At 45.4% G+C, this 27268-nt stretch overlaps 1 protein-coding gene and 1 long non-coding RNA gene across 4 annotated transcripts; both read left to right on the plus strand.

Moving 5' to 3' along the window:
* The first annotated feature begins 1293 nt into the window (after positions 1 to 1293).
* Positions 1294 to 4547, plus strand: Amer2 (APC membrane recruitment protein 2). Of its 3 annotated transcripts, none has more exons than XM_036198982.1 (3): positions 1295 to 1502; positions 1578 to 2812; positions 2984 to 4547. In XM_036198982.1, the coding sequence occupies exons 2-3, from the start codon at positions 1816 to 1818 to the stop codon at positions 3850 to 3852; spliced, it is 1866 nt and encodes a 621-aa protein (XP_036054875.1). In that variant the 5' UTR covers positions 1295 to 1502; positions 1578 to 1815; the 3' UTR covers positions 3853 to 4547. The 3 variants fall into 3 exon arrangements, with proteins under 3 accessions (XP_036054874.1, XP_036054875.1, XP_036054876.1); XM_036198983.1 differs by having other exon boundaries at positions 1297 to 1502; positions 1578 to 2605; XM_036198981.1 differs by having other exon boundaries at positions 1294 to 1502; positions 1578 to 4547.
* Positions 4548 to 19749: 15202 nt separating this feature from the next.
* Positions 19750 to 26945, plus strand: LOC118591631. The gene is made up of 6 exons (XR_004945949.1): positions 19750 to 19776; positions 20589 to 20748; positions 20959 to 21302; positions 22698 to 22854; positions 25770 to 25931; positions 26660 to 26945. It is a non-coding gene; the product is annotated as an uncharacterized LOC118591631 (long non-coding RNA).
* The last annotated feature ends 323 nt before the right edge of the window (positions 26946 to 27268 follow it).

Genomic DNA, 27268 nt, shown 5'->3' on the forward strand with positions numbered 1-27268 from the left:
GTATGTTTAAGAACTGAGACAGATTTCCAATTGTCCTCCAAAAGCTTTCAGAGAAATAACAAATGACTTCCTCTTTATAGTTCCTCGTCTTTTGCAGGGCATATGGGGCTCTGTTCCATCATGTCACATGGTCGGTCAATTAGAATTTCAGGAAATGGTCCAGAGAGATAACTTAGTTGGTAAGGATTCTTTCCACCAAGACAGACAAACTCATTGTTGGGACCCACACAGTAGAAGGTGAAAACTTCCACAAATTGTCCCTCGCTGTGGCACATGTATGCCCCAACACACTACAAAAGAAATAAGTATTTTGAAAAGAAAGATAATTTTTTAAAAAAGGATATTGAGAAAAGTCAGTCTCACATCCCTGTTCATGAAGAGTCCTGTTAATCAGTGGAGAGAGCTGGCGTGGTTCAAACTCTGAGAGCAGAAAGCACCGCTGAACCCAATCTCAGTTTGCAACATGTTTCATCAAATTGAGTAAGGGCAATGCACTGCTCTGAACTCCACAGCCTAAACATGAACCATGGAAGCTGCCACGGCCAACAACGGAACCTGCTTAATATAAGCGCCACAGAAAATAAATACAAGAGAAGCAGGAAAAACTGGCATTTGTATACATATGTAAATAGTATATATATAATCAAATAATGTTTAAGAACAGTGTTATTAAACATTATAAAACATAACATTTTCCCAGATCCTTCCCTATTTTGCTGACAAGCCCTTGATTAGGAAAAGTTACAATATTATTGGTCACCTTCAAAGATAGAACACAGGAAAGTACCCCAGACTGGGTTGTTCTCAGGAATGGAGTTGTCTTTGACCCTGACCCCTGTCTGGTTTGGTTTTTTTTTTTTTTTTTTTCCTGTCCTATTGGGGAAGATGGCAAGTGGCTTATGGGGTGTTCATAGCAAGGGACAGGGTAGGCACAGCTGGGACAGACATACTTACCATACCCCTGAATGGAAGAGGAAGACAGAACCCAGACCTCTAAGGCCCACTTGTAGAGGGACCAGAGCTTTCCAAGTGAAGTTCTCTGTCTGCTCAAGCTATTGTGACCAGTTGTAGGCTGGACAGTGACTTCTGTGACTTAAGCCCTATGTCACTGGAGTGTGAGATAAAAGCTTCATGGTTTCCCAAAGACCAGTGAACCCGCACCCCAGAGGACTGTTGCACTTTCGTTGCTGAGCGCTGCTAATTGCTATTTGATGGCTGTTGATTCTGTAACAGGAATCAGAACCACATGATCCGAAGGCAGCATCCACCCCAAAACACACTTTAGCACAGGGCCCGACACAGGACGGATTGGTATGGTGCCTCCTGGGCTTGATGCCCACACGTTAAGACCTATGTGAAGGACCTGAGAGAGACTGGAGGCTGCGTGAATTCCGAGACAGATGATAAAGGAAACAGCCTTGTTCTTTTGGGGCGTGGGCGAGAACATGTTGATTTCTGAAATTGGGCTCCTAGGATAAGCCAGTCTAGAGCAGGAACCTGAGGTGGGTGAGAGTCGACGCACTGGGATCCGAAGCCCATTGTTGCGAATTTCATTTTATTATTATTTTTTCTTTCAGCTCGAGTCTGTGATGAGGAGGGCTCTTGCTACACAAAAACCTATGTGGCGCCCCGGGTATTATATAAGCCCTTGGCAGGAGGGGAGATAGTCCGGTCTGTGCGCTTCGGCCGCCGCAGTCGCAGCGGCCACGGCGCAGCAGCAGCAGCGAGAGCCGCTCAGGTTGATTTAGAACGCGGGTGACAGTGGCCTGGCGCGAGCCTGCGGCTGACGACAGCGGCTGAGCCCGCTCGGTTTCCATGGAGACGGGCAGGAGCCGCGGCGGCGGCGGCGGCGGCGGCGGCGGCGGCGGCGGCGCGGCTGTCAGCGAGCGCGGCGACGCGCGCGCGGGGGTCTGCAGGAGGCAGGAGCAGGCCGGGGCCCTCGCCGCAGACATGGACTCGCATTGTGAGTGCGCCGCGGAGACGCCCGCCGCAGAGCCGCCGTCGGGGAAGATCAATAAGGCTGCGTTCAAGTTATTCAAGAAGAGGAAATCGGGGGGGACCATGCCCAGCATTTTTGGGGTCAAAAACAAAGGGGATGGGAAGAGCGCGGGGCCGGCGGGGATGGTGAGAAGCAGGACCCACGACGGACTAGCGGAGGTACTGGTGCTGGAGGGCAGCAAGAAGGAGGAGCCGCCCGGCGGGGGCGATCACGGTGGGGCCCGGCCGAACCCCGGGCCCCCCAAAGCCGCCGGGCCTGGTCTGGGCTCTCTGGCCAGCAGCTCGGTGGCCAAGTCCCACAGCTTCTTCTCCCTGCTGAAAAAGAACGGGCGATCCGAGACCGGCAAGGGGGACCCTGCCGAGGCGAGCAAGGCTGGCGGCAAACAAAAGAGGGGGCTGAAAGGGATCTTCAGCAGCATGCGCTGGCACCGGAGGGACAAGCGCGGCAAGGAGGAGGAGGAGGAGAAGGCGGCGCGCGCGGCGGGCCCCGGCAGCCTAGTCCTGCCCGGCTCGCTCACCGCCAGCCTGGAGTGCGTCAAGGAGGAGCCGCCCCGAGCCGCGCGCCGCCCGGACAGCCCGGGCCAGGACGCCCCGCGACACGCAGCAGGTGAGCCCGAAGGGGGAGAGCAGGCGCCCGCGTCCGCCGAGCGCGCCCCGGCGCGGACCTGCCTCGAGGCCGCGAGCCCCGCCGGCCCTGGCGACCAGAGCGCCCGGGGAGAGGACGCCGAGGGGCACTGGCGCGCGGAGAAGCCCGGGGCAGCCCTCGAGTCGGGAGCCGGCGAGGTCCAGGCGGCCGAGGATGCGTCCAGGACAGGTGACGTTCCGATAAAGACCGTCCCCCTTGTCGACTCCGAAGGTGGCAGCGGCCGGGCGTCTGCCGTCCCTGACCCTTCCTCTGTTGATCCACCCTCAGACCCGTCGGCAGATCGTATTTGTTTGATGTTTTCTGACGTGACTTCACTGAAAAGCTTTGACTCTCTTACAGGCTGTGGAGATATTATTGCAGACCCAGAAGAAGAGGCAGGCCCCAGCTGTGACAAGCATGCCCCCGGGCCAGGCAAGCCAGTGCTCTCTAAAAAGAACACCAGCGTGGTGGCCTACCAAGGAGGAGGGGAGGAGATGGCCAGCCCGGATGAGGTGGACGACACCTATCTCCCGGAATTCTGGGACATGTTGTCCCAGACTGAGGACCAAGGACAAGGGCCCCAAGAGGGCGCAGCGAAGGCTGCCACTGCTTCGGACACCAAACTGGCCCCCGAGACCTCCAATGATGCCCGGTGTGGGGAAGTAGTCAAGGACGTGTCCTCTGTCAAGCGCAGGAGGCTCCACAGGATCCCCATTGAGGCTCAGCAGAAGGATGAGCCAAAGCACCCGGAGAAGGAGCATCAAGAAGGCGTCCCTAACAGCGACGAGGGCTACTGGGACTCCACCACTCCTGGTCCAGAAGAAGACAGCGCCAGCAGCAGTAAGAAGGCAGTCATCCCCAGGGATAGCGACAGTGGCGATGCTCTCTATGATCTCTACACTGAACCCGAAGGAAGCCCAGCCGCCCTTCCTGCCACAGAGGACCCACCTTGCTTGTCCCGGCTAAAGCCCGTGTCTCCAGGCACCATCACCTGTCCACTGAGAACACCAGGCAGCTTGCTGAAGGACTCTAAAATCCCCATTAGCATCAAGCACCTCTCCAACCTTCCATCCAGCCATCCTGTGGTGCACCAGCAGCCAGCCAGGAGTGAGATGCCCAGAACAAAAATCCCCGTTTCCAAAGTGCTGGTCCGCAGGGTCAGCAACCGGGGTTTGGCTGGGACCACCATCAGGGCAGCAGCATGCCATGACAGTGCCAAAAAGTTGTGAGGTCTCCAAGGCCAAGGAGGATGGATGTTCTGTGAGTTAAGGAATACAACTTTTCCCCCCCGGAAACCACTGAAGGAAGTTTGCTTTCCCCAAAGCAAACCATTTAGGACCCACCCTTCTCCATATGGGCCAGAAGTCTTTGTTGGAGACAGGGACAGGGCACCCTGGAAGGGTGATTTTACACCTGGAGTTCAGATAAGTTCCTGAGAATTCTTTTCTAGCACTTCTTTTTCTTTTAACTTTTAAAAAAATCTGGTTTTTTTTCTTCTGCTTTTTTCCTTTAATTCATGGATCAGAAGTCGCCTTCCCTTGCTTTTGCAGAAAATAAAATTTAACCAAATCTAACAAATATTTCATGCCAGGATATCGGGCTGTTCTAGAGTCAAGAGGGCCTTGTGGAATCACTAACAACAGAATTCTTGCCTCTCTTTCCAGGAAAACAAAAACCAAAACAAACAAACAAAAAAAGACCCTTTGCTTATTATCACTGTGTGGGAAACACCTGCAAAGCCTAAAGATCCATATAGCTATGTGATGAGAAGAGGGACTGCTGGCTGGCAGAAACCCCCACTCCAACAGCCAGTTGCCAGACACACAAATAGGTAAAGATCTATCTCTACAGAAACAGAAAGGTTTTAGTTTGGCTGGTTCAGATCATTTGTCTGAGGAGAAATAAAAGGCTCGTGATTAGTTTATGTGGTTTTTTTTGTTTGTTTGTTTGTGTATTTTTTTGGATCCACTCCTCCCTCTTGGTGCAAAAATCAGGATCAGGGAAAGATCTCACTAAATGCTAATTACAAGTATTTTGTCATTTGTAAACTTCAACCTTCTTACATGTAGATAATGCATATTTTAACAGTTTGTCTCACAGTTAACATTTTACAACCCGTCAATGATACAGAATTTAGAGTCTGGTCTTATAGCTGGATATGATGACAAACCATTGTGGTTCTTTGTGCACTGTAACCTGGGGCAGGGATGCTTTTGGTTTATGAGGGCTCTTTGCATATACATATATGTATGTATATCCAATGCCCTTGAACAATGATCTGCCTGGCCTTGGTTAAGAGTCCATTTCTCAGCCCAAACCAGAGATTTTTTTTACCTTGTTTATAAACATGTTGAATCCAACCATTTCCCCAAGGTTAGGAAGTCCAAAATGAACATATCAAGAAATAATAGAAAAATACAATCTTAAAGCTGCTCATTTTACTTTTGCTATATAAACCTGTGCCTGAACAGGTGTATTCTTCATGTGACACTGCCAAATCCAAGTGTGTAAGCATTCTACTAAATTACTTTTGAGAAATGGTTTGCTTCGGTATTTGCTTTCTAATATTTTAGCTGAAATTCTGATGCCTTGGCAGTTTGAACAATACAGTGAAGGGGTTTCCTCGAATGCTGTTAGTGTCTGCTGACTAAAAACTGATGTCCTCTGGAGATGCAGTTAACTCAAAGGGCTGGAGCTTCTACCGGAGGTGCTGTGGCACATCGGGAAGATGGCACATATCCCAGTGACCCTGCATGTGTGTGAATGACGTGAGCACAGTGTAATTTGAGTTTTAGAGAGATGATTAAGAAATGGTCTGCTATTTTGTGTTTTAAGATTTTAGTTATATTTTGTAAAAGAAAAAAAGAAGCTAAATATATGAAAATTTATTTTAATAGTGTGAAGGAAGCAAAGATAAGTGGGCATCAAGGGAAACTTGATAAGGCATAAAGGAACCTATTCCCATTTCCAATTTGTAGCGATTCCCTTAGAAGAGGGGGCAGAGGTCTGCTGTATCTCTTAGATTACTGACTTTTACTGTATTGTCTCAGGTCCTTGATGTTATCGAAAAGCAATGCTTTAATTTTTAATTTCCTTGTATCTAGAGATGAGACCATCCATGTACTCATCATCCTAAGCATTCTGGACTTTTTAATCAGAAACTATACAAGCAAGCATCTCATACATGCTCAGGAATTCATCCGGATAAAAATTAACAGAAGACATTTTAAAATCGTTGGGATTTGGCAATATTTTGAAAATCACTTCTGCCCTTGAGAAAAGACTTTAAATCTGATTAATATTGATAGAATTATTTCGACCCCCAAATACATTTGTTTTCCCCTAGAACCGGAGAGGACATACATTTTACTTCTCGCAGGAAAACAAAGGCACTTTTTCCTTGTGCTTTTCCCTGCAAAGATCATATTTACCTTTGCAGGACTGCATGGCTGGGTTCTGTTTGTGCTTGTGCAGCTGTGTGGGGAAGGCAGCATGTGAAGACTGGCTTCAGACAGTGTCAGAGCAATGGCAGGTGGTTGCTGACGCACCAGAAGCCCCTCCTTCAAGCCTTCCCAGCTTGGAGGTTTATTTCTGCATTCACCCACTATGCCATCCTCGCTTTAGAAGTGAAGGAAAACTGTAGCAACATTTACCTTAATTTCCCCTGGCAATTAACCAGTTACAAAAGACTTAAAATGTTTTATTTATAAAATTCTTTTTACCACACTTCCTCCCCACTCCCATTTGTCTCTTTTATCCTGCACATTTAAGAACAGCACCCATGCCAGTCCAGTAAAGGACTTGGCAGTGGACTTAGTTGTTAGCAGTTCGGACAGAGGTCAGCCTTCTCCAAACACAGAAAAGGGATCAGAATTGCTTTCTTGTGCCAAGGGTTACTTTGTCTTACTTGTGTTTGCAAGACATTTCTAGATTTCCATGCAACTGTTTATGGATGCGTTATCTAACAGTCTTCTGAGAACTGGACAGGCTTCTTTGCTGACTTTTTTAGAGAAAGGTGAGCAAGTGATGATTTCTTGGTATGTGCAGTTCTAAGGCCCGTTGGATTGACACCCTTTGGGTAAAGAGCTGCCTGGGATGACAGAACGAACGGCCACATCAACTGTTGGGCAGGAATTTATCAGATTAATGGCTCTGAACAAAGACAGCCTGTCTTTAATATCTAACACACACACACACACACACACACACACACACACACACACACTCCCTCCCTCCCTCACTACTCAAAGCCAATTTAGTCCTGCCATGGTTCTGCTGGCAGTATGGGCTCTTATTCTCCTCCATCATGGAGTGGGAGACATTTCATTTTCTTCAGCATTCCAAATAATCACAAGAGGAAATACGTTTTTGTGATTTCATGTAACGACAGTGCAATACAGGTCACCAGGATTCCCTTGAGATGTATTTTTGCACGAAACTTATCTGCCTATTGACATGCAAATACACATTCAGTGTTTCATCTGTGCAGATGACGTCTTGCCTAGCTTTAGATAGAGGGCTTACTCACTCATCTCAGTTGTTTTTCATTCATTGAAATTAATATGCAAAGTACCCTTTGCTGACTCAACTGTCAAGGTCAGAGGCTCTATCAGGTGTTAAGGTTTCTTTGACCAAACTTTCTAAGCATTTTAACTTTTCCCTCTCTCTGATCTATCTGGGGAAGGTCTTTACTAAGAGCATTATCTGAAGAGGTTGACTCTGGTGGCTTTATCTCCCTTTGTTTTCATCAGTTACCTCCTGCCCTGGGCTAGTGAGAATACGACACTCCCCACGTGGTTGTTGGCCTTCTGGACCACGTTAGCAAGTTTTGCTCCCTCATTGCTTTTTGTGAATGTCTTCCTTGCACTGGAAATGTGCGAACTTGGCTCTCTGTGCTTAACCTCTACTGAGACATAAGCCAATCACCTACACTCTGCTTCCCTCATGAGTGCTAAAAAATATTAACGCAAGAATTTTCCAGTCACCTCTCTTTGTCTCCAGGACGGCCAGTTAGAAGGCTCTGCATGAGAATCCAAACACCTCAGCTAACCTTGGTCCTATCCTTTCTCAGCCCACTAAGAAAGGACTCAATTATTTGTGTAAGCTCAGCCTTGGAAATTTTGATTCACTGTGCAAAAAACGAACCCGTGAGGGGCAGTCTTAGCAGAGGGCCCCTTCTGTGGCAGAAGAGAACTGCTTAGGAGCACCTACCTCAGGGTGCTTAGGTGTGTGCTCGGAGTGGTCATTGATTGTGTCACCTGCCTCTGCTCTCCAGACTTCCAGTGGCTGTCAGTTCTAGAGTGCTTCTCTGGTGATGGTTTGAAGGAAGGAGTTTGTTTCCACAATAGCCACTTAGAAAGGAAGGGATTGCTTCACCTGCAGACAGACAAGCCTTCAAAAGGTGGTTTGGAATTGAACTAGGGAGAGGAGTTCTTCCTTGAACAGAAACAGGGAAGGTTAAAGTGTCACAAATCCTCCAGCCGATGGACAGCAGCTTTTATGATATTGACTTGAACCCATCGCAACTCTTATTTCCAGGATATTGGCTGTATCTAATACTTAACTGTGAAAATCTAGTTGGAGGCTCCCATGTTGCTGTGCTGTTATTGGATTTTTTTTTCAATGTTCTTTCAAACACTTTCATTTGACCCATCTCCCCTCTGTATGTTTTGCATTTGTGCATATTGCTTATAGTTTGTATGTTGGAGCAGAATGGTGGTAAATCAAGTCCCACAGATGCTTCTAGAACTTCTGACAGTGGCCAGTGCTTGCTCAACTCTTCTGTGTGCCAATCCTCCTGGGAGCACTACTGAGTAACTCCACTTTCTTAGCAGCCACATGAGGTGACACTGTCTCCCTGACAGGACTTTACTTCAGACTTTTGTTCCTTCTGACCATTTCATTTCTCTCTCTCTCTCTCTCTCTCTCTCTCTCTCTCTCTCTCTCTCTCTCTCTCTCCTCTTTCCATAGTCTCTGGGGCAGGGCTGTAACTGTTTAGTGTCTTGGTAACACCAGAGCTAAGAGCTGCTGAAGTCATTGACCTTGCTTCACGCCTAACAGTAAAAGCTAACTCACATCCAAGCTGATGAGGTTGGCTTCGTGTCTGAGACATCAGTGCTTGGGTCACACACAAGGGAACCTCCAGCCCCTGCTCCTCTGTGATCCATAGGCAAACAGTTGGCTTCCTTCTCTTTGGAGCACCCTCTCCTTCCAGGGATTAACATGGAAAGTATAGACAGAAGTCTCTTCTGTTGTCATGGCAACACTTCTTCCCTGATAGGATTTTGGCCATTCCCGGCATGCTTCTTCACTCTCCTACCTTAAGCCTAGACTAGCCTTGTTTTGAGAACTCGGTGTTATTTTTATTATAGTAAGAACATTCCATATGAAGTCTGCCCTCTTCGGTTTTTGTGTGTCCAATACAGTACACAGGACTATAGGCACATGGCTTACAGCAGACCTCTAGAACTTATGCATATTGGAGTCATGGATATTTTATTGCTCACTGATCAGCCATGCCCCCTTCTCCAGCCCTGACAACCACTATTCTGTTGTTTGAATCTAGGAGTCGGACTGTTTTAAAAACTCAGAGCAGTGGGATCTGGCAGATTTTGTGCTTTTGCGACTTGCTTATTTCACTGAGCATAACGTCTCCCAGGTACAATGTCCACCTTGTCATATGTTTAGGAGTTCTCTCCCTTTCTGGATGCCAATCCCATCGTGCAGCATGTCTACGGCATATTATGATTTTAGTCACCTGTCAGCAGATACTGTGTCTTGGCTACTGTGGATAATGCCCCAGTGTACATGAGGATGGACATAGCTTTTCAAGATCCTGACCTCAAGCCTTTCAGATAAATACCCCAAAGTGGAATTGCCGGGCCATACAGTAATTTTATTTTTAAGCCTTTGAGGACCTTTCCTTATGCTGTGTTTTCCACAGCAGATGCATCATTTTATACCCCTAACATCAGTACCCAAGGGCCCAGTTTCTCCACCATCAACTAGTTGTCTGTTGTCTTCTTAAAAGGGGAGCAGCTGAGTTATCCTTTGCCCTAGTCCAGCTCTGAATTCTAGATGCAAGTACCTGTGATCACAAGCCATCCATCCTGTTTCCTCAGTGGCCATGGAATCTTGATCTACATTTTCCAATTCATTAATTCACTCAAGTGGCATTTACAGAGCACATCCTATCATTTTATGATGAATTCTTTTTCTTTTTCCCCCTGAGACTGAGTTTCTTTGTGTAGTTTTGGTGCCTGTCCTGGATCTCACTCTATAGACCAGGCTGGCCTCTGCCTCCCAAGTGCTGGGATTAAAGGCGTGTGCCACCACCGCCCAGCTTATGATTAATTCTACTGACTTGCACATGCTGTTTCCTGGAGTGTCAGAAATGGAACTCCCTACTTTGTTTTACGCCATTATCTTGATTGCTCACAAGAACCACGTAAGGCTTCTCTAGGCTCCATTTTGTGGAAGAAGAAACTGATTCTTGAGAAGTTTGAAGATCCTTGAGGCTTGAGTCACATTTTGAGTAACAGGGACAGCCTTTGAAACTGACCCCACAGTCCAGGCTTTAATTGGGGACTTTTTTCGGCCATCACACACCTTTTGAATGACTCATTTTAAGTGAGAAATTGGTGGATGTTCTCAACTATAAGAATCAAACTCCATTTTTATGATGGCGGCTGTTATTTAAATGATTCTTTCAATTAAAACTGAACTTGGTTTTTAAATAGCCATTGATGGCCTTCATAAAAATCTGTGTTAACAAGTCTAAAAGGTTGATTCAGGGACAAGCAAGCTTTTTCCTGTCTAGGTCAGTTAAAATTGGGGGTCATAGCCCTCATATATTTAGATTGTACTTATAGGCTATAAACTCTTATCTCTGTTTTGCGAATAACATAGCCAGAAAAGTAATTTCAGTGGGGAATCCATTAGGCCTTGACCTTGTTTCCTTTATCTCTGTTCCCAGAGAGATGCCTTTCTCAGTATGTAGGGGAAATCAGTTTGAAATTGCATCACTATCACAACTAACAAGATTATTTTACTCATATACATGCTACCTACCTTTGGTCTACTTTCCCCCTGACTCAGTGTCATGGGATGTGGTGGGAGAATCAATGCTGGCCCTTCTCACCCTGTCGATGGTAAGCTAGGAGTCAGGGGGTGTATTTAGTAATTAACTTCCTGACTTATAGGAGAACCCACATTTCTGATGCAGTCGTGGTGCCCGGTTCTTTGAGATGCATCCAACTTTCCCAGACATCTTCAAATCTGAGTCATTTAATAAACTAAAGTAGAAATACTAGATCACGTGTGGTCCAATAGCACAGGGGCATGAAGGGTAAACACAGCATTAGCACTGTGTACAATGTGTACAATGCAGGTACAACCTGTGACATTGCTTCAGTATCCAGGTGGAATTAATGAATGCTCTTCACTGCCTAGTAAAGAACTACTGAGCATTTTCATTGCCTCCAGAATAAATTCAGCAGAGCTGATCTGATGGATAGTGGTGGATTTAAGAAGAATATCAGTGGAAATGACTCTGATGATAAAGCCCCGGTGGTTTTCATTTGTCCTCAGCGGCCCAGCAGGCCCCTGATTCCCATGCAGCATCCCAGTGTGGTATAAGGAAGTGCAGGCTGTTTGGCAGCAATGGCTAAGGAAACCCAAGCAGAAACTCCTGGCGGGAGAGAGCCTCTGAGGACAGGGCTTGGCTGCATCACTTTTGTGCACAGGAGGAAAATTGCTGGTAATTGGTAGGTTTATATATATTATTTTTATAATAGAATGTTAATCCTCTGAAAAACATCAAAAAGTTAGTCTCCTAGAAAGAACTCTATGCTTTCCAAACCTACTTCAAAGAAGGGTTCTAAACACCGATAGGGTCCTTTATCCTTCACTACTCCAATGTTCTAATGGGATAGATGAATCAATGTTTATATTTTTAAACCTGTAAATATTTTATTTTGAATATTTTGTATATTTGTTGATATAATTCCATTTTGTGCATATGTACTATTGTGCATGTTGCTGGTTTTGATAACCACTCTTTTAACAAATGTAAACAGGTTGGACTGACTGGCTCTCTTCTCTCATTCATCTTACACTGAAAATACAATGTTGCCATTTTAACTGCTGTGTTTAAATTCCGTCAATAAATTCTGTTGCTCCTTTGCAGTTAAAGCAAATTTTGTTGGCTGCTATTTTTCCAGGACCAGTTTTTATTTTCCTCTAGACTTTTAAATTTTGGGGATGTATACTAATGACAGTGAGGAATGTGTGTGTGTGTGAGTGAGGAATGTGTGTGTGTGTGTGTGTGTGTGTGTGTGTGTGTGTGTGTATGTGTGTGTGATATGCCTGTGATATGTGTGGTGATGTGTGATTCACATATGTGAGATGTGTGATTTGTGTGTGTGAGTGTGTAATGTGTGAGATGTGTGCTTTGTGTGTGTGAGTGTGTAATGTGTGATTTGTATGTGTAAACACCAATGGGAGGCGGGTGTTTCTTCCCACACTTCGTAAACAACTGAAAATTGATTGCTTCTGCTGCCTTTTGAAAACGTGCTTGTTGTTATCCTGTCCTGGTTCCCCAACCCTTTGCTGGGGAACTCTCCCTGCCTGTAATCCCCTGAGAGACCAGCTAATCTGTCTGACTCTTAGGGAAGAGTCAAAATAAGGTCACAGATGTCTTTCCAGAGTTGTTTTCTGTGTACTTTGTGTTTGGTGGCAGATTTTCCGTTCCTGTATTTTACAGATTCAAATTCACAGAAGCTGTGTGAAGAAAAACGAAGTTGTAGCATTTTGTGTTTGAAAAATAAGAATGGGAGGCCATGTATGTTTTGAAGTATACCTCCTTTAAAATGGGCTTGTTTGTACCATGGATGCTTATAATTTTCTTTTTTTCCGAGACAGGGTTTCTCTGTGTAGTTTTGGTGCCTGTCCTGGATCTCGCTCTGTAGACCAGGCTGGCCTTGAACTCACAGAGATCTGCTTGGCTCTGCCTCCTGAGTGCTGGGATTAAAGGTGTGCGCCACCACAGCCAGGCATAATTTTCTTAAATGACAATAAAAGTTAATGTTTATCAGCAGAACATTACACAGAAATCATTTCAAATGAGAATCTGATTGATCACAGTAAATATACAACAGGAGAGCAATAATGGTGGATGGCAAGTTTACAAACATCCCTTATCTTCCTTCTTCAGCCCCTCCCTTTCCTCTCCATTGTCTTCCATTCTCTTCTTTTTCTAGAAGTAATTCGGAAGGCACGACCCTTCACTTCAGTAAGGCAGTGAGGAATCTAGAGCTAAGACCAGACTTTCAAGCTCAGTGTAGTAGGCTTTCCTGGACCACCAACCAGCGCTCAAATCAAGACACAGAGATTTATCATCAATTACCAATGTTCGGCCTTATCTTAGGCTTGTCCCACTAGCTCTTATAACTTAATTTAACCTGTTTCTCTTCATCTACATTTTGCCTCTTTTTTTTTTTTTTTAACCTTTCTTTCATTCTGTATGTTCTACTTTTCCTGCTTCTTCCATGTCTGGCCAACTGGGAAAAGGAGGGAAAATCTCCCTCTCTTTCTCCCTCATTCTCTTCTTCCCTCTCTGGAGCCTAGATTCCTCCTCCTATTTACACTCTCTGCCCACCAGTCCCACCTATTTCTCTACTGCCTAATTATTGGTCATCCAGCTTTTTATTAGACCAATCAGGTACCTTAGGCAGGCAAGGTGAAACCCCAACACATCTTTATATACTTAAACAAATACAGCACCAACAAATGCAACACACCTTTACGTAGTTAAAGTAATATGTCACAACATCTCAGAGCATGCAGAAGACAGATTCAGGCTGGGTCCATTAACTCACATTTGTCATTTTAGCACTCAGGATGCTGAGGCAGGAGGATTACCAGAGTTCAAGGCCAGCCTAGTAGACCAACTAGAAAAAGAATACCAGAGTAAACTTACAGGCATATAAGTAAGAAGTACAGTGGAGGGGTCTGAGAGATGGCTCAGTGGTTAGAAGCCCTTGATGCTGTTGCAGAAAATCTGGGTTCAGTTCCCAGCATCCACACCAGGCAACCCACAACTGCCTTTAACTCAAGCTCTGGGGGAATCCAATACGCTCTTCAGAACTTGGTGGGTACCTGCACGCATGTGCTGTACATACATTCAAGCATACACACATAGACATACATTAAAATGAATAAAAGTTTTAAAGAAGTACTGTGTTATAACGTCTGAAAATAATAAAACAGCAGAGCTACTTTAAAGCAGTCAACTCTGACAAAAACTAGTTCTTTCATACCATCTAACAACACTGATTAAGAGAAGAGAGTGGCTGGAAAGACATCTCACTGGTTAAGAGCACTGACTTCTAAAGGACCCGGACTCAATACCCAGCACCCACATGGGAGCTCATTGAAGTCTGTAAATCCAATTCTAGAAAACCTGACACCCTCTTCTGGTTCTGAAGACGCAAGCATGCTCATGGTACACAGACATACATGAAGGCAAAACACCCATAAAATAAGAATAAATCAATCTTTGAAAAGAAATCTTACCATAAATTATTTTTCATTGAAAAAAAATCATTATATAATATATTCTGATCACTCTTTGCCCTCCCTCAACTCTTCCCAGATCCTCCACACCCTTTCTTTCTCTCTCTCTTTAGAAAACAAACAGGCAAAGAAAAAAAAAAACATTAAAAGGGACAAAGATGCCGGGTGGTGGCGGGGGCAGTGCACGCCTTTAATCCCAGCACTCGGGAGGGAGGCAGAGGCAGGTGGAGCTCTGAGTTTGAGGCCAGCCTGGTCTACAGAGCGAGTTCCAGGAAAAGGCACAAAGCTACAAAGAGAAACCCTGTCTCAAAAAACAAACAAACAAACAAACAAACAAACAAACAAAAAACCCAAAGAGAGAGAGAGAGAGAGAGAGAGAGAGAGAGAGAGAACAAGCACACAACACAAAACAAAATCCATAAAAAACACACTCAGAAACCATACTATATAAGCAAAAGTCCAGTAAAACAAAACAACAATGATCAAACAAATCAGAGGAGAGAAAAACTCTACAAAACTACCATTGAGGTTTTTGTGTGTGTGTGTGCTGGCCATTTGCTGCAGGATGTAGGACCCGCTCCTAGTGTGGGTAATATGCCCAGTGAGGAGCCATTGGAGAAAACCAGTTTTTCATTTGCAAATGTCTATCCATTGGAGAGAGCTTCTGGGCTAGGGATGGGGTCTTGTGTCCACTGCCACTCTCGCTTCTAAGACCTGTGCAGGCCCTGTGCATGCTGCCACAGTCTCTGTGAGTTCATGTGTGAATCAGTCTTGACAAAAAAAAAAAAAAAAAAAAAAAAAAAAAAAATTAAAGAAAAAGAGGAAAGACATAAAAATCAAAATGAGGGGTTGGGGATTTAGCTCAGTGGTAGAGCGCTTGCCTAGCAAGTGCAAGGCCCTGGGTTCGGTCCTCAGCTCTGGAAAAATTAAAAAATCATAAAAAATAATAAAATTTAAAAAATCAGAATGAATTGGTTGTGGTGAGATAAAAATTAATGGAAATTCATCGTAGTTATGTAATTGGTTTTAAAAATAAGCTTAGTTAAAAAATTCTAAATGTGCACACTTGTACACACGTACACATAAAGCTGGGCATGATGGTACATGTCTGTAATCCCAGTGCTCCTGTGGAGAAGTGGGAGGTGGAGGCTGGGGAATGCCTGGAGGCCTGAGAGCCACTTACCATTACACAAACTAGTAAACAAGAGTCTCAACATGGAGAGTAAGGGCTGACGCCCAACGTGTGTCTAACTCCCTACATGCTCTGTGGCAGAAGTGTGCACCCGGTCTCTCTCTCTCTTTCTTTCTCTCTCTCTCTCTCTCTCTCTCTCTCTCTCTCTCTCTCTCTCTCTCACACACACACACACACACACACACACACACACACACACAGACACACACACACAGATTTAAAAGGAAAAGAAAAAATGGAACTGAATTTTGTTTGTAAAGCTAATACTGGACTAACACTGGATCATAACCAGGTTGGTCTTAACTCCAGAAATGTAAAGATGGCTTTCTGTTTTAGAAACCCTGTTAAGATTCGCTGTTTAAAGAGACAGGAGGGGACTGTGGTGGGTTTCAGTGGTGGTCACTGCTGGGAGGCCGCTCTTTTTACCCTTAGCATCTCCCTTGGCTGCCTGGCTCTCCCTGTGCTCCGACAGCAGCACGCTCTCAGGACAGTAAGTCGCTGTAAAGTTTAAATGCTTTGCCTCAGAACACCTTTAAAACAGCAGTTGCTTCTATTTCATCCGAATCTAAAATGCTATGCCATTCTTTAGCATAAAGAAAGGAAAAATACTGTTCATTAGAATTGTAAGATACTATTGATCAAAAGAGTCACCTGATTCTGAAGACAGAATTGTGAAATGGGTGACTTAGAAGGATGCATTTCTTCAAAACAGTGTGTGTGTGTGTGTGTGTGTGTGTGTGTGTGTGTGTGTGTGTGTGTGTTTGCATGTGTGGATGCACATGTATGTGGAAGTGTACATGCAGCCTAGAGGACATCCTGGGGTGTCATTCCTTGTGTGCTGTCTACCTTTTGCTTTGTTTTGAGATAGGTATCTCACTGGCCAAGAGATTGCCAAGCAGGCCAGAATGGCTGGCTAGCAAGCCCCAGGGATCTGCCCGTCTCCACCTTCCCAGCACCAGGATTACAAGTGTGTGCCCCCATGTCTAGCCTTTCTTTTCATCTCCTCTGTTTTAAATGTGGGTTCCTGAAGAAATGCATTTTAAATGTGGGCTCTCCTTTTTAAAATGTGGGATTGAACTGAAGTCTTCATGTTTGTAAGGCCAGCCCATTACTGACTGAACTATTTTCCTAGGCCCATTTGTTAAGAGTTTAATTAGAATAGTCTTCTGTATCTAGAGAGTAAAAGTTTCTGTGGGGGAAAGATAGTTATTTATACACACTAAGTGGTCAGACATTCGGAACAACTTAAATTTAGTTCATTTAAACCTTCTGGAAAATTGTGATCGACTTATACAGCATGGTACACTTGTCAGGACACAGGAAGAAAGAAGAACGTACATGTGGCTATGTACATGCTTTTTTACATGCTTCTCACTTGCAAGCAAACGGTCTGCATGCTGGACACCTTGTCTTCCCAACTTGGCAGGCAAGCTTATAGTGACAACTTTGTCATCTTTCTCTGTTAGCTGCTGGTACCTCAGTATTTCCCAGAAGAGCCCAGTTTCTCATAGTCCCAAGTCTTGTGCCCTTTCCCAGATGGCGACGTGTTTTTAAGCAGCTCCCAGCTCCTGATCTGGCCCTGGTGTCACACCTTGCTTTCTCAGCTTCTTAGATATGCCGGAGGCCCAATGTGTTGACTATGCCCACCTTTATGTGCCTTTCTATGGGATCCAAGGGGATTTCTGCTTTTCTATAGTGAGTGTACAGTCCTATTGGCCAGCAAGCACAAGCCCAATGTTTGGTTCAAGAACAAACTGGTCTTTTGCTATTGGCATTTGCCAGCCTATAGATCTTTAAATGATGACGAAAGATCTGTGTGCTCCCAGCTTAGGGGCTGGTACATTTTAATTGATCATTTTGTTTCATATTACCATTGCAGATTTATCTGCCTTTTTATCTTATGGTTATAAATTGATAGTCTCTTAGGCATTTGGGAAGAATAAAATCTGGTCTTTGTTTTTGCTTTCTGAGAGAACCTGAAAGCTTTTGGAACTTCTCAAAAGCATCTGCCTGCTTCCTGGTGTTCCCTGAGGCCACATTGAGTTCACCAGTGATGATTTAGGATAAAGCTGGTTATGCCAGAAAGGGTGGCGCTTTGAGCCAAATGTCATCAGCTTGACTTCTTGACCTACAAATGCCAGGGAAGGAAAGAATTGATGCAGATTGAGTTAAGTGTCTCCCAAAGGCCCTTGTCTTAGGTATGGTCCCCAGCCATGATGCCACAGCTAGGTGGTGGAGCCTTTAATAGGTAGGACATGGTGGGAAGACATGTGGTCACTGGGAGGCATGCCTTTGGGGGATATTGGGACTGGACTCCTATTTGCCTTTATGTCAGTTCCTCAGTCATGCCTGGGAACTTCCTGCATGTCTGGGAAGGGAGCACCTGAATCTGCCTGCAGGGCTGGGAAGGGAGCATCTGGATATGCCTGCAGAGCTGGGATGGGAGCATCTGGACCTTCCTGCAGGACTGGGAAGGAAACATCTGGACCTTCCTGCAGAGATGGGAAGAGAAACCCAGCTGCCTATAGGGCTGGGAAGGGCAAGCAGGGTGACACAGCACTTGAAAACCTTCTTCTGCCTCAAGCCAGGACAGGGAACAGGGAGGTGGGGCTGGTGATGGAGTCTGTGTGGGAAACATCTAAGGAAGAAGGTCTTTGCAGCCTGCATTGAGGTGGAGATAAGGGGGCCTCACCTGAGTCTCTGACTTCATGTGTATGGATCGCACTCTGGACCACACTCTGCTGGTGTGTGGACTGATACTCTGGAACATCTGAGAAATGCAGAGCAAAGAGTCTCCACTGTAAAAGCTCAGCCTCAAAGCATCCAACTGAATTAAAAAACCCATTTGCCCTCATCATAAGAATGGCCACGAAGAAGGAGAGAGCAGAGCTTCTCGATTCTTTAAACCTAATTTTAACTGTTATAAATTTTTGAGAGGTTTGCAAAGTGGTTTTCAGTATCTTATCACCCACTTGTGTGAACATGTTTTCTCCTCGAACTTTATAGGTAGGCCATATTAAACTCTTCCTGGGAACTTCCTATTTTGCTCTTCATTTTGAGAGTTTCTTTGTTTTGAGACAGTGTCATGCTATAGTCCAGGCTGATCTCAAACTCACCACAATCTTCCTGCCTTGCCTTCCAAGCGCTAGGGTTAGGGGTGTTAGCCACAACACCTGTCTGGTATCTGTTCTTCCTAAATTACATGACACAATTTAAAGAACTTGCAACACCGCTTGCTAAACCACATGTCCATCCATAGACCACATCACAATTACTTTTTAAAAAAAAATAATAAAAAAATATGACCAACTACATGACAGTGGCCTCATTATAAGGTCATAGTGGAAATGAAAAGGCCCTGTTGTCAGCCCTTAGAATGCCATGGCAAAGTGTGTGGGTGACGATGATGGACACAGACCTACCGAACTGCCCACTATAAGCGCAGTGCACACAACTGTGGGTGGCACATGCTACTGTGACTGTAACTGGTTTGTGTGTTTGATGCACATACTTTTTTTTTTTTGTATTTCAGAACTCCCACCTTCTCCCCCTGAAAAATAAAACTTACTGTAGACAGGAGACAGCATCTTTGCCAATGTCTTGACTACACTGAGTCTCCACCGAGTAACCCACTGAGTCCACTGGAGGCACTGGTTCAGGGAGACATCCTTCTGTGTCTTTTGTGAGGAGTATTTGGGGGAAGGGCCCTATGCTTGCTGGTGTTGCATACTGACAGTAATTTAACTGGAAATTGCCATTCACTAATCTTGCAGTGGGAGTCTGACACAGAGGTAAAGCTGGTGAGCAGGGCTGGGAAGGGCAAAGAGATTCTGGACATCAAAGCCCAATGCTCATGCTCTCAAGGTTCCTAAAGTTGGCACCATTCTTGGAGTTGCTGCTCATTTGAACCAATGAATAAAGTGACCTCATACCATCTTACACCTGTCAGAATGGCTATAATCAAAAACACTGATGACAGCTTATGTTGGAAAGGATGTGGAGCAAGGGGAACACTCCTCCACTGTTGGAGTGCAATTGGTACAGCCGCTTTGGAAATCAGTATCTCGGTTTCTCAGAAAATTGGGAATCAATCTTCCTCAAGACCCAGCTACACCACTCTTGGACATATACCCAAGGAATGCTCAATCATACCACAAGGACACATGCTCAACTATGCTCATAGCATCATTATTTGTAATATCCAGAACCTGGAAACAACCTAGATGCCCTTTAACTGAAGAATGGATAAAGAAAATGTGGCACATATACACAATGGAGTATTACTCATCTGTTAAAAACAGTGATATCGTGAAATTTGCAGGCAAATGGATGGAACTAGAAAATATCATTCTGAGTGAGGTAACTCAGACTCAGAAAGACAAACATGGTATGTACTCACTCATAAGTGGATACTAGATATAAAGCAAAGCACAATCAGTCTACAACCCACAGCTCCAGAGAAGCTAGATAACAAAGTAGACCCTAAGAGGGATGCATAGATGGCCCAGCAAAGGAGAAATAGATGAGATTCACATGAGCAAACTGGGGGTGAGAGGGGTAATAGAGAGCAAGGTATGGGGGATGAGAACATAGGGGAATGAGAGGTTTGAGCTGGAACAGGGATAGAGTGGGAGAGCAAGGAAAGAGATACCATGATAAATGAAGACATTGTGGGATAGCCAACAGGATCTGAAATCACCCAGGAGACGCACTTCCAGGTACATTTGTGAGGAATTATACAGATTAAATAAACCTCTGCTCACATGTGTGAGGAACTGTCTGGATTGGGTTAAATGAAATGAGAAGACCCACCCCAGCAGTGGGCAGCACTATTCCCTAGCTCAGGTCCTAGTCTGCACACAAATAAGTGAACACCCATGGATGGAGGTTCTCTGCAGCCCAACTGTGGGCCCAATGTGCCCGGCTCTCTCATACTCCCCTGCCAGGACTTCTGGGTCATGATGTGCTGTACTCTAAGAACTATAACCCAAATAATAAACCGTCTTCCCTGAAATTGTCTTTGTCAGGATAAAGTAACTAAGACAAGCATGCGGTTACACAGCCAGTTGATGTTTACAACCCTTTATCAGGCAAAGTGTTAGGGTTTACACTGGAAATGTGCCTCCAATCCGGGTGGGTCCTTGGGGGTCCATTGTCTGACTACTTCCTGTCTTGCTTTTTTTTTTTTTTTTTTTTTAGTTTGCTCTAATGGGAGTAGCCTCCATCACACACCCCTTGGTCACCAACTGAGCTGTTTTGCTGTGATGAACTGAAAAGAAACTCTGAAACCATGGACCCATGCTTCTTCCTGTGTATGACAAGAAATTCGAGCGCACTCAGGCAAAAGCTAACAGAAGAGGTTAGAAAGGTGGAAACCTCACTTTGCTCTTTTATAGCTATGCCTCGGGCTGAGATGAAGGAGCTTTGGGGGGGGGTACTTAATAAAATCAGGAAACCTCTTCCATGTAGACTTGATGTGGGATATGGACCCACAAACCCTAGAGAGACAGCTTTTCTGTGTCAACAGTTGGGTGGTAGTTTCTGATTTGGAAGCTTTCTCCCTGGACAGATGCAGGCCAGTGCTGCTGTATGGGTCAAACTTCTGAAAATTCCACCCGGCTTACTACTATACAAACCGCCTATCTGCTGGGGATGCTGCAGTCTGCTGCTGAGGATCTGGACCAGCACCATACAAAGTGGTTGTTTCTAGGGAAACCAACGGTGGGTTTTGCCAGCATGTCAACAGGCTTTGTGATCTGAAAGAGGCTGGAGGGAAGCGAAGGCAGAGCCACTGAGCTGGAGCGGTGAGATCCGGGAGGGGGCTGCCTGCCAGGCCGGCTGTGAGAGAAGAGCACAGCGCTGAAAGTTGGCAGATTCGGAAACGACGCGGCAGAATCCTAATTGTAGTGGACGGTGAGAAAGAATCAGCATCGACTGCATTTGCACAGAGCAGGCTGTAGAGCCCAGGAAGAGGGCGGCGGCGGCGGGCTGGCTTTCTGGGAGAAAGGAAGTCTTCCCTTCTTTTGCTCCCTTCTTCTTCCCCTCCCCCACTTCCTAAGTTCACGTGCTGAGGATAAGGATACCTCTGAGCAGAAAAGACTGAGGTCAAAGGAAGAGGGGTGAATGACAAGCCAAGCTCTGGAGAAGGGATGCGGGATCCAGGGAGGGCGGTGAGACCTCTGCCCGCAGGAGGCAGGGCATCTTTTGTGATAGCCCAGTTATTGTTGAGGGTGTGTGTGTGGGGGGGGGGCAGCAGAGGGAGGCGGGGGCCTGGGGTTTCTGTCTTCCCTGTGGAGCGGGAGGCGGGCTATGGGCCACGGGAGGAAGGTGAGCACGCAGTGCACAAGAGGCCAGGGCTAGTTTCAGCATGGTGCCCCACAGTTACAGTGATGTTTGGGGGAGGGGAGAGAGCTTGCCCATGACTCCCTGTTGCCTTGGCTTTTGCCCTCAGGCCTACTGCCCAGTCCCTGGCTACAGCCAGCTCAGCTCTGAAGATCGAGTACAGCAGTCCCTCCTGCCTGGTGGTGTTGCTTTTCAAAGCTTTAGTTGGTGGTCAGCTATGGTGTGAAGATACCAAATGGGATGTTCCAGAAATAATTCAATGCTTTCATCAAACTTTAATATAACATTATTATAGTAGTTTTGTATTCTTAGTTTTTGCTAATACTTTGCCTCTAACAGGTGGCAATCCTCCTGCCTCAGCCTCCTGGAGTGCTGGGATTACCGGCATGTGCTAACATGCCCTTCTTAAATTTTAAATTAAACTTTATACAGGGTCCATTACTATTTATGGTTTCAGGGATCTGTGGATAAGGGGAGACTACAGCACAGTTAGAAATAAGGGAGCAGGCAAAGACCTGTACTACACCAAAGCGTAGAACAAAGATTTACATGGTTCTTATTGGTCAGCCCTTGGGGCATGTGATCACCTCTGAGCCAATGTGGGGTGGTGGTGGTGGGATTTCCAGAGGTAACTGAGCAAGACCTGTTCACAGGTTCCATCCCTCAGACCTGTGCTAGGCCACACTCAAACCATTTTCCTAGAACCCCAAAGAAGATGTAGGGAAGGCAAAGGGATAAAGCAAGCTGCCATCATCAGAACAAAGGACACCTGGGTTCTTAGTGAGTGTGGAGGACTTAGGGTGCTGCACAGTTTGAAAAGGCCCTGTGGAGACCTAGAAGAGGAGGAAATGGTCAAATATGACTGGAGGGCTCTGATGAGGGCCTTGGGGGGGGGTACATAGTACAGACACACGATTGAGTTAATCAGCACCGTTTTTGAGACCCTTTAATTTTTATTTGTAAAAGCACTTAGTAGCCAATCCTGGCACGTGAGTCGAGAGAGCAGAAACGTCAGCAGAAATAGACCCACTGCCCTCCAAAGGTCTAGCTGGATGGGGATGTCCAACAGGGGATCCTGAACCTGTGGCAAGGGAAGCAGACACCATCTGCAGCTCCCACACAGGTAAGTGGACTCCAGAGAAAAATGAATGGCTTAGAAGGATCGTTTAGTGTGGCCCGGGCAGGAGGAAGGGCCTTGCATGGAAGAGTGTGAGTCTAAAGCCTTCTTGAACTGGGTGTGTTCGGGTTAATCATGTTCAACTGAGCCAGCCTTTGAAAGAGATGGCTGTGGAGGCTGGCACATGATCTGCCCCAAGTCCGCTCTCAGTTTTAATTTTATGTTGCTCCCCACGGACATTCTTAATAACAGCAGCGGCGCCCCTTGGTTTCGGATCGCTGTCTCCCTCTATCCAAGCCTCTGTTTTTGTTGCTCACTTTCTACAGTAAGCCGAGCATTTCTCTACAAATCTGTATTTGAGTCGGAGGGAGCCCCGAACCTGATGAAGCAGGTCAGCAGTGTCAAATAAACCCACAGACCAGCATCTGGGAACATACCCTCTGAGTGTAGAGATGGAGTCTGTTATGCATTGCAGTAACAAGGGGAGCAAGATGTTGGTGTGTATTCTGTAAGCCAGTATTTGCATGTGTTCTAAAATGTATAGCACATTATACCATCTATCTCACTAGAGATTTTATTATAGTTTCCTAGGACAGCTCTTACCTATGTGGCTAGGAAAACAATTCTGCTGCAAGAACAGCAGCTTGCTCCAGCGGTCTTCATGTGCAGTGGTTCTCAACCCGTGGGTCATGACCCCTTTGGAGGTCGCATACCAGCTATCTTGCATATCAGACACTTACATTACAATTGATAACAGTAGTACCATTATAGTTATGAAGTAGCAATGAAATAATTTCACGGTTGGGGCTCACCACAATGTGAAGAACTGTGTTAAAGGGTGGCAGCATTAGGAAGGTTGAGAAGCACTGGTTAAGAGAATTGAGAGGAGGAAAAAAAATCACTCCTCAAGCTTCCTGTTCATCACTTAAACATCATTAAGCTCTCACCATTTAAACATTAGATAGCTCCATACACTGAAAAGTTTCTAGAAGAATATAATAGACATCTGGCTCCCATACCCAAGATTAGAGTGTGAGTTGGTCTTCATACTGTGTCTAAGCTCTGTTGAGCAAAGGTTTGCAGGTACAGTGCCTAGCAAGGCCATCTAGAGTTCAATGTCATGGGCACCACGTTCCTGCCTTTACTGCACTCTAGGGATACCCTATCCTGAAGTCATGCATCCTTCCCATCCATCCATCGTGTTAGTCAGGGTCCTCTAGAGGAATACAACTGACAGAATGAATATATTTTAAAAGGGATTTCTCAGAGTGGCTTGCAGACTATAACATAGTCCAACAATGGCTGTCTTCTGATCAAAAGACCAAGAATCCAGCAGTTGTTCAGTCCACAAGGCTGGATGTCCTCAGCTGGTCTTCAGACTGTGTTGGAATCCTGAAAAAGTAGGTTCTGATACCAGTGAAGGAATGTCTCAGTAGTGTTAGAGATAAACTTTCTGAGGAGAATGAGGTTCACCCACGTGATCAAGATACCTCCAATCCATGCCCTGACTTTAGTCACGGTCCAGTGCAGAGTATATCATGTATCAAACCCTTTGAATGGCGAAACCACTTTAACCCTTCCTTAGCTGTTCTGCACCTATGAATTGTGTGAAACTCAATGTGATTACAGTTGGTATTAGCAACTGGGTTGAAAGAACTTGTGTTTGTTGATGGCTACAAGTTCCAAGGGAATAATGAGTATGTGGTGAGTGAAAACTGAAAAAAATATCCATATAGAGTGATTTATTGACATTCAGTAAATCCCAACATGGTGGAAATATACAGCCATAGTGATGTTGCTAACAGCTCTCTCACTACAGCTTTTCTGGAGGTCTTATTTGAAACAAACACAACTTTGCAGGCACATTACCAGTCATTCTCTACAAGCACAAGAGATTGCCCCTAAAAGTACTCGCCTAGCAGCTAATATATTGGATGTGCACCAGTGCCTCCCAGAATCATTTGTGGGAAGCAGGATAAATGAATCAAGGAGTACATAAGTAGATGATTATAGCAAGAATATATGAGTAAGATAAGCTCATCAAATAAATTGTGTCCATTAGCGAAGTCTACACTGACACTAATTCATGGCAGGCCATGTTTCTCTTTCATAAATAATGTGCTTTACAGTTTCTTAACATTGGCAGTTTTCAGTGAAGAACCAAACTCAGCCCTCTCTTCCCTGACCACTGCAAAATTCAGTGATCAAGATCAAATATTGTCATGCCTCCTTTTCCTGATCAGAATATTAATATACTTATCAAAAGGACAATCTATGAGCTTGCTAATATCCAGTGGTTAGAGTCAGGGGCGAGAGCTGATGTAAGTCTGACACAATGAAAACAATCCACTTGTCAATGGATCCCCTTTTAGAAGAAAGATTAGACTTGTGAAGCCTTAATCTGCTTGCTAAAAGACTGTATGTACATCATATGCAAATTTCCCCCCACTGCTGACAGTGACTAACAGCATTTATTGTATCCCACATGCTCAGCTAAGAATTGTGGGGAGTGACGAGTCCTCTAGTAGTATTTTGGGATCTAAGTCTCTCAATGGCTTTGAATGAAAAGGACGTTGAAGTGTCTCGTGCCGATGAACCTTTTGTGTTCTATTGGAGTCTTTCCCACTTCATTTTAATCACAACTTCACTTCATTATAAATGTCATTTTTTTCTTTCGCTACTAAGAAAGCTACATGTCCTACAATGTAGGAAGTATTTTAAGTGCTTTTTCTCCCACACTCGCCTGTTCTACCTAGACTCCGTGTATACACAAATTGGTTTGAAAAAAATTAGTCCAACTAGAAATTCTTCCTGACTGTTCTACCCGTTATTCGTGGCTGTCACTGCTGCCGTTTCCTGACTTACCGAACAATGAAGTGGAGACTAAATGAATTTAAAAACCCTACTTAAATTGTTTTCAGATGGATGGATTTTCCTACACATGCTGCGCACTCTTGGTGTGATTTCATCTCATGCATTTTCAAAGCGTACTGGGTGTCGGCAGATGGCCCAGCTGGTGGGCCGAGACTGGCGGTCACTGGGCCTGCAGGAACTGGCCTGTTGCTTTACACTTCCAGCCCAAGGTACTCGTTTATCTTTACTGCCCAAATCATACTACGATTTAAAATAAAAGGGGACCTTCCAGCGGGATGGGACACACCGTAATCCCAGTACTTGAGGGGTGGAGGTAAAAGCTACAGAGAAATCCGGTCCAAAAAAAGAAAAAGAAAGAGAAAAGAATGAAAGAAAGAAAAAGAAAGAAAAGAATCCAGGGCTAGGAATGTAGCTAAGTGTAAAGTGATTCTCCAGTGTCCCCAAGACTCTGGGTTCCTTCCCCAGCACCACACAGATGGACAGACAGACAGACAGACAACCACTCAACAAATGGAAAAAATCATCTCAGAGCTTACTCACTTGATAACAACTGGTATTTTTCTCCCAGAGAATTTGTCCTTGAGGGGACCCTTCACATGGCTACCTCTGACAACTTCTTTACCCAATTAATAAAAATATACTGTTTGTCCATGAGCATATACATTTGAGATACAGATGAAAGCCAAAGACCCACTAGGTTTAGTACAACCTCAGCCCTGACACTATTTTGAAGGGAGGATCCCTTGCTGTGGTGGTCTGTCCTGGTCACTGCGAGATGTTCAGCAGCATTACTGGCCTCCATCAATTAGCACCCCAACCCAACTGTAAAAGCAAAAATGTCTGGAGGCATCCCCAAGTATGCCTTGGGGATTGGAGGCTTGGCAAATCTGCCCAGTTGATGAGCACTGGCTCATTTTCTCTTATCTGAGAAAAACAGTGATGGTTTTGCGGTCCCGGAAGGAAAGAGGAATGTGGACTCACATGGCAGAAGAGCCAGCTTCTGAGGAAGACATGTGGCCTTCTTCAACTCTCCCTCAGAATGAAGCCAATCAGGTGGGGACTGGAAGCCCACACTCAGGTGGTCGAGACCAACCAGGAGGAGGTCATCACTCTGCTATGTCAGGTTCTGGGTCTGAACCCAGTCCACTGAGGAGGGAAATACACATGTGTGTCAGTTATTTTTCTGTTGCTGTGAAGAGACACCATGGCCAAGGCTTGTAAAAGAAAGTATTTAACTGGGGGATGGCTGACTGTTTCAGAGGGTGAGTCCATGGCCATCGTGGTGGGGAGCGTGGTGGCAGGCATGGCCCTGGAGCAGTAGCTGAGAGCTCACATCTGGTCCACAAGCAGGAGGCACAGAAAGAGCTAGGCTTAGCCTGGGCTTTTGAAACCTCAGACCCCAGTGACACAGCTCCTCCAATAAGGCCACACCCAATTCTTTCAGAACAGTTCCACTAACTAGAGACCAAGCATTTGAAAGTGAGCCTGTGGGGACCTTTCTCATTCAAACCACTAGAGTATGCTTTCTAGATGATGAAACTGAGGT

The sequence above is a fragment of the Onychomys torridus genome, chromosome 9, assembly GCF_903995425.1.
Source record: "Onychomys torridus chromosome 9, mOncTor1.1, whole genome shotgun sequence".
NCBI lineage: Eukaryota > Metazoa > Chordata > Mammalia > Rodentia > Cricetidae > Onychomys > Onychomys torridus.